Source organism: Caretta caretta, chromosome 3 (genome assembly GCF_965140235.1).
Source record: "Caretta caretta isolate rCarCar2 chromosome 3, rCarCar1.hap1, whole genome shotgun sequence".
Taxonomy (NCBI): Eukaryota; Metazoa; Chordata; order Testudines; family Cheloniidae; genus Caretta; species Caretta caretta.
In genome coordinates, this window is record NC_134208.1 from 83633016 (window position 1) to 83647339 (window position 14324).

Below are 14324 nucleotides of genomic sequence, written 5' to 3' on the forward strand. Positions count from 1 at the left end.
ACTGTGGAAGTTGACTGCTTCAGTCTACTTTGAGTCACTTTCAGTTATCTGCTCTAATCAACATCATTAAAGCTCACTGTAGAGGACAAATAGAATTTGATGAGATTCTTATGAGCACTTTGGGGAAGAGACTTTCTTTTTATAAGGAGTTTGTACAGTGTCTAGCACAGTGGTACACTGGTCCATGTTTGCCCCCCCGGCATTCCTGAAATTGAAATAACAAAATAATAATTTGACTCATTGAGATCAAGGACATGGGAACAATATATCAAATTAAACCTAAATTCTGTGGCAATGTCCTGAAGACTTTGTGCACTGGGCTATCAATCTGTGGCCATGTCAGATAAATTTTAAAATGGAAGCTTTTATTGAATTAAATAAGAAAATGAATAATAAATTGATAAAATATTCTTTATTTAACTTACCTTGATTAATTCAGTTTATTCTGTACTACCCCTAAATTCTTAATTTTAATTGTGCCTCACAAATTTATATTGAAAACACACCAACTGCATTATAGAAATTGTCCACAGGGAAGCTGGAGGTTGTGGTAGCTTGAGATGATTGGGGCTTGTTGGCTTCTGAGAAGTTGTGGGAGACAGTCTGGGATAAAGACGTTTGCTGGGTATTACTGCTAAAATGATCAGCAATTAAGTAGTTATCCGTGTTGACATTTAAATTGTCATTAAGTTTTTAAAGTTAATATATCCTGTTGAGATGAATGGAGAAGCTTACACCTTTCAGCCATTGTTTCAGGCAATCTACCGACCTGAGAAGACAACACTTCATCATAGAGCTGTAGAAATGTAGAGCTGAAAGGGACCTCAAGAGCTCATCAAGTCCAGCCCCCCATGCTGAGGCAGGACCAAATAGGCCTAGACCATGCCTTACAGATGTTTCTCCAGAATGTTCTTAAAAGCCTCCAGTGATGGGGATTCCACAACCTCCCTTGGAAGCCTATTCCAGAGCATAACTACAGTTAGAAAATGTTTTCAAATATCTAACCTAAATCTCCCTTGCTGCAGATTAATCCTATTACTTCTTGTCCTACCTTCGGTGGACGCTGAGAACAATTGTTTATTTCCATCAGTTTATAGTCAGTTCATATTGGAATGCTTTTTTACAGCCATTAGTGCTATAAAGTTAATTTAAAAAAAAAATTAAATCTTCTGTTCTAGAGTATAATTTTGCAGCAACAGTGAATTCTTTAGTAAACTGTATGGCTGCAGAATGGACAAGGACATTCCTGTGGTGCAGTGTCATTCATAGGAATGTTTGTTAATAATAAAAAAATTCTATTTAAGAAAATTTCTTGCATATCTTTTGATAGGTAAAAGCCAGCGCTGGTCTCTTATTAGAACTTGTTTTTTGTCCTAGTGACTGAGGATGAAATGCACATTATTGAATTATGCAAATTAATGAGTAAGTGAACAACTGTGATAAAGGATTCTGTATCACAGAATAACCTTTGTTTGATATTTTGTCAAATATTGTTTTAACTATATGAGTTAGTATGCTAGTTATATACTGTAGTTGAATATTTACAAATAACTAGATGTTATGATATGTCTTTGAGACATGGAGTGAGACTACTGTGTTTTGTTTTGGCTTTTGTGTCAAAACTTGTTGTCTGGCTATACTGAAAGAAGGACAAGAGACACTTGATATGGTTTTAATCACGTTGCAACTTTATTATTAGATGTCTGGGACTACTCAGTAGATAAAAATGTACAGCGCAGGTAATTCCATGTTCATTCAATATCTACCTGATGGGCTTCCACCAGACCCTTTCTTTTTCCATCCTGGTCCCGCAGCAAACCCTTTGCTGGGACCTTACCATCCCCCTCTTGAACGAGGGTTAAGGTTGGCTATAAGTAAGGGGGTTGGCTCCCTGCTGTACCAGTCATAGGAGCTCCCCCCCCGGCATTCTGCTCCTTTTTAAACTGTGGTGATGTGGGCGAGCATTTGAGGTCATGTGCACCCCCAGATTTGCTGCTTGGCTTGTACTGAGCATGCTCAGTAACACTGCTGAAGCTGGCTACCCTCATTCTGTCATCCACGCCACCCCCCTCCCCCCCCAATGGGCAGGCACAGGTCGTCTCTGTGTTTGAGTCCTTTACCAAGCTATTCATCTGGTCGCTCTATCCCTTCCCTGTGAAGCACCTGCATAGACTTCTGCCCCACACTTGTATAATGAGTTGTGACATCATAGCCTAACTCCCTTCCCTACTCATGATAACAAAGCCCTTCCTGAACCCACTGTGTGGAAGGTGAAAAAAACCCCGCTCCATCTATGCCAATCTGGTGGTGAGGGAAAAATTCCTTCCCAGCCCCCCTAGAAAGGAGCAGCTAGCACGAAGCCCACAGCAGGTCCTGAGCAAACCTGTTATTTTGCCCCCTCAAGGGGAGGCAGGGTGGGTGCTGCTCCACCTGGTCCGGGGAAAAGGGGCTTCTCCTGCCAGACTTGCCCCTTTTGAACTTCCCAGCTCTTCTGGTCCCTGGGGATGAGTCAGTGTCACCACGCTGACCCACTCCCCCTTTTGCAGCAGCTTCTGATCCTTGCTCCCACTCTTGGCCGTAAAGAGCTATTCCCTCTTCCCCAGCAAGTTGGACAATACCCCCCTGACAGACACACACACACACACACACTCTCTCTCTCTCTTAAAGGTGTGGTGTGGTCAATTCTGCAAATTTATGAACTGACCAGGTGGCAGACCTTCGTGTGTTTGTTGTGGTGGTGTTTTTTAAAAAATCCTCAAGTATAATAATAAGGCAACTTGGGTAGAATACTGTTTCCCTAATCTGATTGAACTTTCTCAGAAGACTCTCAAATAATGGCTTTGTTGCCCGTACAGTAGTATAAAATCCTTCAGCTTCTGCAAGCCTGAGATATTCAGTCTTTGGTTTGGGATTTTGTTTTGCTTCTAACTTTGTTTGCTCATTTATGAGTGGAGGTGGCAACTCAGGCAATACTTAAGGACAGCAGGGTGAAATCAAGAAAAAGTTTCAACTTTAGCTATGAATTGCCTGGCTTTTGTAAAGTTTTGAGGAAGATCCTCATGTCAAAATTTTTTTGTGTGTGTAGGTATTGTAAATACAAAGACTTGTGGGGAGGCGGAGGTGTGTGTGTGTGTGTGTGCGCCACCATTGATGCAAAAGTGTCAAAAAATACATGATGGCTGATTAGTTGGCTTGTGCAAATACAAGCACACTTTGTAATAGATAAGTAAAATTTTAGGTTAGTGAAAATGTGCCATTTTTCCTCTCTTGCAAAAGACTGGTTGTGTTTTAAAGTTATTTCACAGGCAGAAGAGAAGCTAAAAATCATGTTGCCAGATGGGAGAAGAGTTCATTTGTCTTATTGATTATATGTTATTCCCAATCTCCTCCTTCCATCTAGAAAACACTGCCAGTGCATTTCTACACTCCTTGTCAGGCACAAGGATTTCACCACCACATTACGCTTCCTCAGAGTTTGCTTTAGTTTTTGTACTGCATGCTTGCTTGCTTTTCCCTGTGTTCCTTTGGTAAAAGAAACCACTTGTACCAGGCTTACTCACGTTTTTCCTCTTCCATGTGTTTTAACTCTTGGCTTTGAATGAAGTACTATTTCTGATTCTTAACCTAGTTGTTTGCTGGTAATTTTATATTTACTTCATCCAGTGAGTATGAATAGTATCACAAAACAGAGCTCTGCAGAAACTGATACATAATCCAACTACATGCCATGTTGTATTTATACTACTAAGCAATGAGAAGTTTTTGAGTAAACATGATATGCCAGAGATGTACATTTTAAACAGTTGGTAAAGGAACCTCTTTGCTAATTCCAGTATTGGATATACTGGTATAAATAACTCTTTTCCCATATGGATACCCACTGCTTGGTTACTCCAGTACTGAGGAGTTTTCTGTTTTCGTTCCACATTTCAAAGGTAGGCTTGGATCCTTCTGGAATTTTTTTTTTCAAGTTGATTGCCTCATCACCATTTTGTCAAGGTAGAAGTACTACCATCATTTTACTGAATAAAATAACGCTTTCCTTTTTCTATCTCCAAGGTGTGGCTGGGAGGGAAACAACAAATTTAGTATTTGAATACTTATGCCAATTTTAGAAATGTATTTATTAATTTGGTACTACTCTGAATTCAGGGATTTCAAAATGATCAAACAGACAGTAGATTGCTGATCATTTGTAGCAAGTCATAGAATATGTAAGCCATGTGCTACTGTATAGGTTTGAATTACTGACAGTGAGTCCCAATTTTCAGAAATTTGCTAAGGCCTCTCTTTCTGAATATGTCATCTTCCTGACGAAATAGTCACAAAGTGATGTGATGACTGGAAGAGCTGTTCAAATGGGGGGAACAAACTCTTAAAGAAAGACACATGTTATCCTTCATTTCCCTAGTTGGTTTCCCCAGCAAAGATGCTAATTGGCAGTCTTCACACAAGACTTGATTCACTCAAATTTAAGCAAATACTAGATTTACAAATACAACTGGAAGAAAAACAAAAGAGGCAGAACAAATATTAACTGTGACATACAGACAAAATTGCTGTCCACAATGACAGCTGAAAAATCCTTTTACTTTAGAAAAGACAATGACAGTGGAAGCAAGTCGTTATTCCTACAGCAGAACCCAGGATCATGCATTGTGGAAATGGACAGAAGTAGTTGTTGAGATTTACTTGAAATATTGAAGGTTTCCTTTCGATACCTTTTGCATATAGGAGAAAAAGTAAAGATGTGGTTCTTTGTGGTATAGAGGAGATGAGATTCTGTGACACTGACAGCAGAAAGCAATGAAGATGCCCACTTTTCAGAGAATTGTTAAAGACAACAGCGTTGCTGAGTTCCATTTAACACCTGGCTGAAGCCACATCATAGTGACTCTGGAGTAAATCATTTAGAGCCTGTAGGAGTGGGGGTGAGAAACAACCAGAGAAATACAGAATTAAAATAATGTATTGACTAAGTGACTTAGAAAACTAGTTCAGGATCTATTGACTTATTCTGCTTATTATTTCTTAAAGTTCTTATTGAAAGAATTCAGGTATCTTAAAGTGGAGATGTAATAGTACATGTTGCAAGTACTGTATGGGTGCCATTATACGAATGCCTAAGTTAAGCCTCTGAGCATGCCTTATGAACTAGATGTTTCTGAAAGCTTGATCAGTCTTAATATGAGCTGCTTGTGCACAGATTAATAAATAGTATTCTTCCCAATCTTTTGTCATTAGTGCTTATGATAAATAAAACAACCCATCTTTTTTGCTTCCACATAAATAATATACTCCTTTAATAGATGGCCCTAAATGTAAAATCCTGAGATGCATGCCATTTGTAATTATAATTGGTGCTTTTCAGTATCCTAACGGGTGGTTATAAAATCTGGGTTTTATTTTATTTTGTCGAGTGCTGAAATAACTCTATACAAAAGTAATTAGGCTTCTAATTTTGTATTACCTGTGGTAGATAGCAATGGTAATGAAAATAGAATCCCTACTTTTTGGTAAGCAGAATGATCGCGCAGAGATAGTATTTAAATACTATTCAGTATCACTTGGGTTTAAAAAAGAACTACAGTTTAGACAGTTTTTACAAGCCAGCAAAGCTATTAAAAGCCTCTAATAAAAAACTAGGCTCTTATTTTTGTGCTAATACTAATTACTGATAATACATGCTTATGTTTGTCATTCATTATATGGAGCAGTACCAATCAGTGGATGACTGAGTCTCAAGCACTTACACATGTAAATTAACTATTGGATTTTTTTTCTTTTTTACTTAAGTGAGTCATAATGGAAAGCAGCACTAGGTCATAAAAATCTTTTCTCTTAAATGCTAATGAAATTTCTCCATTCTCTCCATTAGCAGACTCCCCTTATTGGTAATTTGTAGCCTTCTCTTTTGTTCCTGGTTGTAATGAATGCTGGGTACAGAAAAAACTTGAGCTATGAGAACGCTTCAGTTATTGTCTTCTGCTTGCTTACGCTGTAAAATTATCTTTCCCTTCCAAAGCTGTACAAGATCAAAAGAAAATAAATTGGCACCCCAGTACACAAAATGACTCTTGCTTTATTAATTATATAGCTTTCAAAAGTTAATTTATTCTGGTAAGGCAAAAACACTAAAATTCTGTAACATCAAATAATAACTCAGTAACAGGCCTTTATTCATTGCTTTCTTTTACTTCATTGTAAACATTTGCACTGGAGTGTACATAAATGTTATAATTCTCTTCAATCCTCCATTATGGACTCTGCTCCTGCAAAAGTATATTCTGCCACATAAGTGTGTAATTAAAAAAAATACCAAGTTTGTAGTAAAATAATATGTATCATAATTTTAAAAAATCCAATGCCTGAGATTTTTTTTCTGATACAATAAAAAAGTCCATATTCTTTTTAAATTTGAAATTATGTTCTGATTTCTTATCAGAAATAACAGTGGCATTCAAGCAGTTGAAAAGAAGCTTCTGTTTGAGTGTGTAGAAACTAAAAATAACAGGGATCTTAACTTTCAAATTAAATAATGTCAGCACCACTTTCCTTTACATGTCTTGAGTTTTGAAGACAGCTTTGGAAGTTTCTGAAGTTTTAATAATTCAGAAGAGCCTTCAGGAAAACATACGTCGCTGACCTGTAAGCAGCTATACTCAACAGGTTGTGTGTTCCTCAGCCAATACATGCATACTTTGATAGAAGTATAATAACTGTCCTGAACACACCAGAGGGTTGCTGGATGATGCATGCACTCCATGGAGTGTGTTACTGAACTTATTGTTGAGGAAGAAAAGCAAATGTAAAAAAAATACACCTAAATATTAGTCCTCCCACAAGAATTAAGTGAATTGTTGCTGAAGGATGGATCACAGGGAAGGAGAAAACTGCTTCTGTTAATAAAGCTTTCCCCCATTTTCTCCAAACTAGCTGTCAGGAGCAGAGTCTAAGGCTATGCCTACACTATGGACCTTATGGTGGCACAGCTGTACCGCTGCAGTTGCGCTGCTGAAAGGTCTCCTGTGTAGCTGTTCTATGCTGGTGGGAGAGCGCTCTCCTGCCAGTATAGTTTAACCACCCCCAACGAGTGGTGGTAGCTACGTCGGTGTGAAAGCATCTCCCACCAACACAGCGCGGTCCACACCGGCATTTTTGTCAGTGAAACTGATGTCAGTCAGAGTGTGGTTTTTTTCACACCCCTGACCAACAAAAGTTTTGCCAACAAAAGTGCTAGTGTAGACAAAGCCTGACTCTTTCCTCCTTTCCCCCTTTTTGCCTTGGTTCCCCACAAATTGGTGGATTAAGTGGAGGCTGCAGTGGCTTCAACTACTTAACCCTCAAACCCCCAAAAGTTTAAGGCCAGATATACACACACAACTTTTGCCAGTATAGTAAAGTTGGTTAGAGGTGTGATTTTTTTTTTTTGTATGATGATTGATACCAGCAAAACCCCTATTGTAGGCACAGTTATACTGGCAAAGAAGTGCTTTTATTTGGGGAACGGCACGAGCTATATCAGCAAAAGTACTCTTGCTGGTATAATAGGAGGGTTTGCCAGTATAGCTATACATTTTCTAATGTAGACTAAGGCCTGGTCTGCACTGGGAATTTAAAAATCAACACCTCTGAGAGATGTAGCTACCCTGACCTAAGCTCTGGTATAGACAGCACTAGGTCAATGGGAGAATTCTCCCGTCGACCTAGCTATCGCTTCTCAGGGAGGTGGAATACTTACGCCAGCAGGAGAAGCCCTCCCGTCAATGTAGGTAGTGCCTTCACTGAAGCGCTACACCAGCGGTACAGCTGTGCATTTTACGTGAAGACATGTCCCTAGCTACTGCCTCTCAGGGAGGTAGATTACCTGTGCCAACAGGAGCATTTTAAGTGTAGGCATACCCTAGGCCTAAGGCTCCAATCCTTTAACTGATAACACATAGATGGACTGTTTGGCCTGTGAAAAGCATGGCTTTATGTGGGTATAGCAGTCTACCCATGTGTTATCTATTGCAGGATTGGAGCCCGCAGCTCCAGACCTACAATCCAGATGCGCAGAGACCCCCCTTGTGGGATCAGGGCCTAAATTAAGACAAAGTATAACAAGTTGATGTAATGAACAATGGGAGGGAAAGTATGAGGAAAACATTAATCGAATTGTCCCGTTAGACTGACCTGCCACTTGGTAAGGCAACTCCCATCCTTTCATGTGCTGTGTATTTATATCTGCTACTGTATTTTCCACTCCATGCATCTGATGAAGTGGGTTCTAGCCCATGAAAACGTATGCCCAAATAAATGTGTTAGTCCCTAAGGTGCCATAGGACTCCTCGTTGTTTTTTGCTGTTACAGACTAACATGGCTACCACTCTGAAATAGATAACAGTAGTTAAGATGGTTTCGTTATTGGGTACATTGATTTTTTTTTATTAGCCTGTGAGATTCTGTAACCCATATATTATACTGTCATATCTAATTTTTCTTCTGTTCAGAAAAGTTTATTACATTTTTCTCCATTCTGACATATAACATTATGTATGCTGCAAGTCTATAGTATCAGTTTCTAGATACCCTAAGGTTAGTTAAAATTAGCCTTAGTAAATAGTTTCCCTAAGAATTTTCATTTTCCTGCTTGTTAATTTTTTTCACTATTAATTGTAGCGCCCAATTTTTTTCATGTTTTTAAGTGAATGTTTTGTCTGAAGGTTAGAAGAGGCTGACTGTGCTGGAAGTGACTGCAGTGCCTTTTGATTATTCATGGACAGTAATAGAAGGCACTTAAAAAGAACAATGAAATTGCTTATTTTTGTGATGGGCCATCTGTTGAATTGTTTTGTGCAACAATCACACAATAGTATCTATGTCATATCATTCTATTTTCTACAGCAGCTGATTATGTATAGTTGGCTACTTGTCCTTATTTCTGAAGTCCCATGACCATTTAAAGTCACCTCTACCAACCTTTACTAGAAAGGTAATAGAAATGTAAAACAGCTGGTGTGTATTTTCTTTCTTTATCTTCTGTTTTTCATGTTGGTTCTAATTAATTAGGCCTCTTTGAAATGTGTAGGTCTGTTTTCTGTGTCTCCCACCTGTAGTTTTATAATAGAAGTTAACATGGACTCATTTAGCAATTGGTAAAGAAATGATGGGGTTCTGTAATAAAGAGCAGGCAAGTTTTAAAAGATTGCCATGCGTTCCCTGCTTATTAATTATCTCCTTTATTTCCCCCTTCCCCTCCCCAAGCAATAATTAGAATCCTTCTCCAGGATTTTACTAACAAGCCATTTTTTTTTCTGACTATGAAACCATTTGCAGATCTATTATGGCAGAAGTTGAAAGCAAGAAAAACAACTGTGTTGTCTTCCACAGGTCACTGACATTGCTGATGCCATGATTCTGAAACAGCTTTTTGAAAATCTGTTCCAAAACGGGGTTGTCGTTGTGGCAACATCCAATAGGCCACCTGAAGGTAAACACAAACATGCTACCAGTATGATAAAAGTACAGTGAAACTAACACATTTCTTATAAAAGCCACTTTACATGTATTCGAATTTAATGGTGATAAAATCTCTAGTTTTAAAAATCTGTGGTATTCTGTCCATGCCATGCAGACCCCTCCTAGTTTTCTCTCATATATGGAAGAAAGGGTTCATCCTGGGTCCTATCCCCCTCCTCTCTCTCCCCCCTCCCAAATATTTTTTTTCTCTGCTTCCACAGCTTCTTTAAGTGATGTTAGTAACCCTTCCTATCTCTACAGTGGGGAGAAAAGCTGAGAAACTGCCTCAGGATTGGGTGGGCTCAAGGACACAGGCAGAGCCTGGCCAGCAGAAGGGAGAGGGAATGAGTAACTGTTTCTTCCCTCCCCATTCTTAGGCTGTGGGCTTGTCTACACTACCGTGCTACCTCGGTGCCGCTGCAGCTACGTCGCCGGGAGAGCATCTCCCGCTGACATTGCATGGTGTAGACACCACTTTAAGTCAGTGTAACTTACGTTGCTCACAGAGGTGACTTTTCCACACCTCTGAGTAAGTGATGTAAGTTATGTTAACTTAATCAGTGGTATAGACAAGTCCTATGTCTACAGGGGTGTGATTTCCCCTGTTTTTGAAAACATACTCACACTAGCTCTCATTGTGCTAGCACATGTATAAATAAGGAAGCCGCGGTAGCACTGGTAGCTGCCCTCCTGCTCTCTGTCCTGCCCAGCCCCTTGCAGAGCTTGTAGGCATCCCTCCCTGCCTGAGTTATCCTCAGTCAATTTAGCAAGTGTTCAAAACAAGACCAACAAAAGTGGCAACACAGTTGGGATGCGCAGTCCGCCATGTGCCATCAGGATAGGTGGCACCAGGGTGGGATGGTGCTTGGGGCTGGATCGACTCAGTTAACAAGAAGTTGGAGACTTAACAATCACTTTTTGTTGGAGGGGGGAATATGAGATCCCCAAATCACCTTCTCCTTGAGAGGCACATTGGATGCTGCTGCAGTTTCAATGTCCCCTGCTGCTGGGGGTGCATTGAAGCAGCATGTAAAATAGACAAAGTAAATATTCTGAAATGAAACTCTAATACGTTCTCAAACAGCATTTTTCTTACTTTGCCGATCTATAAATTTAAATGTTTATAGATTTATTTTTTTGTTGGCTTGCCTGTGTGTATAGGGAAATCAACATGTACCAACATTTAGCAATAAAAATCTAATCCTTATATAATAATCATCTGACATGGTCTGTGTCAGAGGCAGTTGTAACAGAGTGTCTACATTCTTCTGTTGACCTGCCCAGTTATCAAGTGTTACGACCTTGCAGTCAGATGGAGACTTGTATTAATGAAGTGAAGTAGCACATCATAACTATTGTATGATGATAAAGCTGTAATGGAACTATTCATCCTGTCCCTACAGTTACATAGTTTCCAGAAAAGAGACCTTTTTATTATAGATATAAAATTCTGTTTTACCAGTTATATTTATTAATCTACACTTTATTTCATAAATGTTAAATATGCATTTAATGATAAAATATTTTAATAAATTAAACCTTTTTTCAGAGGTAATGTATTTATCTGTAATATTTTATTGTTTGCCTACAAAGCAAATTGTATTTTCTTGCCTTGAAAAAAATGGTATATGTGATGGGAATTACTAGAAGATGAAGGGAGTAACCTTAATCAACAGAATAAAGACATTACCAACTCTGGCAATTGACATTATTTCTTCATAGTTTAAATCTTTTTACAAAAAAAAAAAATCATTAAGATTAAGCCTTTTGTATATTTTGGCCTTATAGTTGCACTGATTGATACATAACGTTTCCAATTCTTTTATGAGCTTATTTTAATACAAAGGTTTTGTATCTCTTCTGCTAAAATCACTTCGTTCTCAGTAGAGATTTAAATCTAATTTCACTGAATCCCTTTTGAGATTTTCTTGGGCTGTTCTGTTTTGTTTTGTTTTTTTCCCCCTTATTAAGAATGTAATGAATTTCATGCAGCAAAAGAATAGAAATCAATTTCAATTCCCTTTCATTCCTTTATCCGTCTAACAGCATAGAGCTTTATTTGCCAGATTTAAAGACAAGCTGGCATTATTATTAAGGGGCAAGGCTAAGTAGCAAAACTAGTACCAGTTTTCTCTTTCAGACCTCTATAAAAATGGGCTTCAGAGAGCAAACTTTGTACCATTCATCGCTGTGCTGAAGGTAAGGAAAGTCACTTGTTGAATGCTTTCTTTCTTTGCCTGTCATATTGATAATCAAGGGTTTGTACAGGATTACTTCAATCTTACTTCAGGAAAAATGCTTTATTTATTATGGCGTTGAAGCAAATTGTAATGGGGGGGAACAACTTTTCATCTGTAACATTAATATCTGTATTTAATGGAAAAGCTGAACATGTAACAGGGCAAAATGTTAGCTTCTATAAGTAACATAGTAGAAAATATTTGTTTGGACAGAATTTTATTACAGCTGTGTATGTGCAAGTTGAGACTAATATTTCTATAATTGTTATAACAAATGTTGCTGCAATATTTTTTGACGTTTTAGATTTATCATGCTAGCATACTTTTCCCAAGCCAATGGCATTTTCTATAAAGATGTTATCTTAAAATGTAAGCACTCCATCAATGTAGGCTTTGCAACTGAAAAACTACACTAAGTAAAGGAATAGTTACTGGTACTCCTATATTTTCAGTTGTATAATACGTAATTTTTTCAAGTTATCACATTGTCTACTTTTGCTTTTCATTTCATCTCTCATTTCTGCTCCCATGCACATGCTTCTTTCTTGCCTTGTCCCCTTCCTTCCCCCCCTCACCCCCCAATATGCTTTCCTTGTGACTTAATCCAGCTGATGAGGGGAGAAGAGGAACCTACTACCAATCTGCTTCATTCTTTCCTCCCTGCTCGTGGACATTTTTATTTTGCTTGTGGCTAGCATGTGGCTGGATTCAACCCCTTATTTCCAAGCTTTCCTTTACTGTGATGTCCATGGACACCTATACAAACAATATAAGAATTAGCACCATGTGATCATCCAGCTCTCTGCAGGCCACCAGCAAATGTGCCATGGAGCACAGTTTGGGAACCATTCTGCTACACCACCACTTTAATTGCTGGGTCTCATTGTTTCTCACTCAGAAAAATAATTGTTTCTCTGGAGTTTCTCTGGAATTCGACTGTCCCTCACTTTTTCAACATTCAAGTCCATCTTACGTTTAAATATATTTTCTCCTATGTAAGTAGCTTTCTAAGTGGGGATGGTCAAGACTCCAGTACTACATGGCAAGGGGAACTTAAATTCTGTAGGAAGCTCCTTGACATCTGCATACTCTGGTATGACAAACTGGAAATTCTGCAGCACCTTCATTTAAATTCAAAATGGAGGTTTTCATTGAGTTAAATATGAATAATGCAGTCAGTTGAGTAACCACTGGGGTTGGTTTGTTTTGATAATAAATAAAATGAATGTATGCAGTATCGACACTTTCAGGTTTTGGTATGGCACAGATTTTTTTTAATTCACAAAAGGTAACTGTATTGTAGAAATTGAGGGAAGGGAAGCTGGAGGTTTTGATATCTACGGATCAATGGGAAGCAGTTTGGGATTGTGGGATGAATATATTAATTGGATATTTCTGCTAAAGTGATCAGCAGTGAAATAGTTAATAGTGGCTGGGATTTTTCAATGAGGCTTAAGGGAGTTAGACACTCAATTCCCATTAAAGCTTAATGGCAGTAGGACCCATAATTGTGTTAGGCCCCTTTGAAAATCCCATTCAGTGTTGACATTTAAACTTATCAGGCTTCAAAATTAACATCTCATTGAGATGAATGTGGCAGTTCACATGTCTCATACTGTTTCATGCTGTCAAGAAGGCAATGTTGAAAGGTTTTCTTCATAACCATAAAAGTTATAAACTCAATTAAAAATTAAAGCATGGGCCACGTCTACACTGCAGCTGCTGCTGCAGCATAGCTACAGCACTGCAACTTATGCCGCTATAGCACCATAGTGTAGAGGCTTCCTACATCTACAGAAGGGGTTTTTCCATCAGTGTAGGTAATCCACCTCTCTGAGAGGCGGTAGCTAGGTCGATGGAAGAATTCTTCTTCTGTCGACCTAGCCACACCTATACTGGGGGTTAGGTTGACCTAACTACAGTGCTCAGAGTGTGAAATTTTTTACAGCCCTGAGCGATATATCTAGGTCAATCTAATTTTTATGTGTGGACCAGGCCTGAGATTCTCCAACACAATTCTGCAGCCAGAGGTATATTCTGCAGCAAATTCTGTGCTCCTAGAACATGCAGGGCCCTAATTCTTAGGAGTAATTGTAACTATATTAATTTCCTGAGCGGCAACACTGTGTTCAGCCTGCATCACTGGAACCTTTCCTTCATTTTGCCATTAATCAGTCTTTTCTCCTTGACCTTCTTTCATTCCTTACTGGGAGTGTGTGTGTATATACACATACACACACACACACACACACACACATATTGCTGTAATTGCTGGGTTTATGGAATCTCTATCTTGCCAAACCCTTTATTTGTCGTTTATCCTCTTTTGCTATCAAAAAATTGAATGACTACATGCCTTTAAACCAGATCACTATCCTGACTGTTAAAGTTATCTCAAGATTTTAGGCAGGACCTTACATATGGAATATTAAGAGATACCTTCTCCCTCCTGAGATTAGTTATTAGGGTAATCTTTGTGTTTTCGCTATTCTGTGTTCTTTGTATGTTTCATGTTACTTTGTTTTTAAATACTTCTGTAATTAAATCCATCTTTAATATTAGTTTAGTAAATGTTACAGTACT

The 14324-nt window shown here is 38.5% G+C and overlaps 1 protein-coding gene across 3 annotated transcripts in view; it reads left to right on the top strand.

The window, feature by feature from the left end:
- The window catches only part of AFG1L (AFG1 like ATPase), a 135545-nt gene that overhangs the window by 58735 nt on the left and 62486 nt on the right, over positions 1-14324 (top strand). For all 3 annotated transcript variants that reach the window (XM_075126624.1, XM_048844860.2, XM_075126625.1), the window contains 2 exons: positions 9373-9472; positions 11642-11700. In XM_075126624.1, the coding sequence (XP_074982725.1) occupies positions 9373-9472; positions 11642-11700 (159 nt within the window). The remainder of the gene's footprint in view (positions 1-9372; positions 9473-11641; positions 11701-14324) is intronic.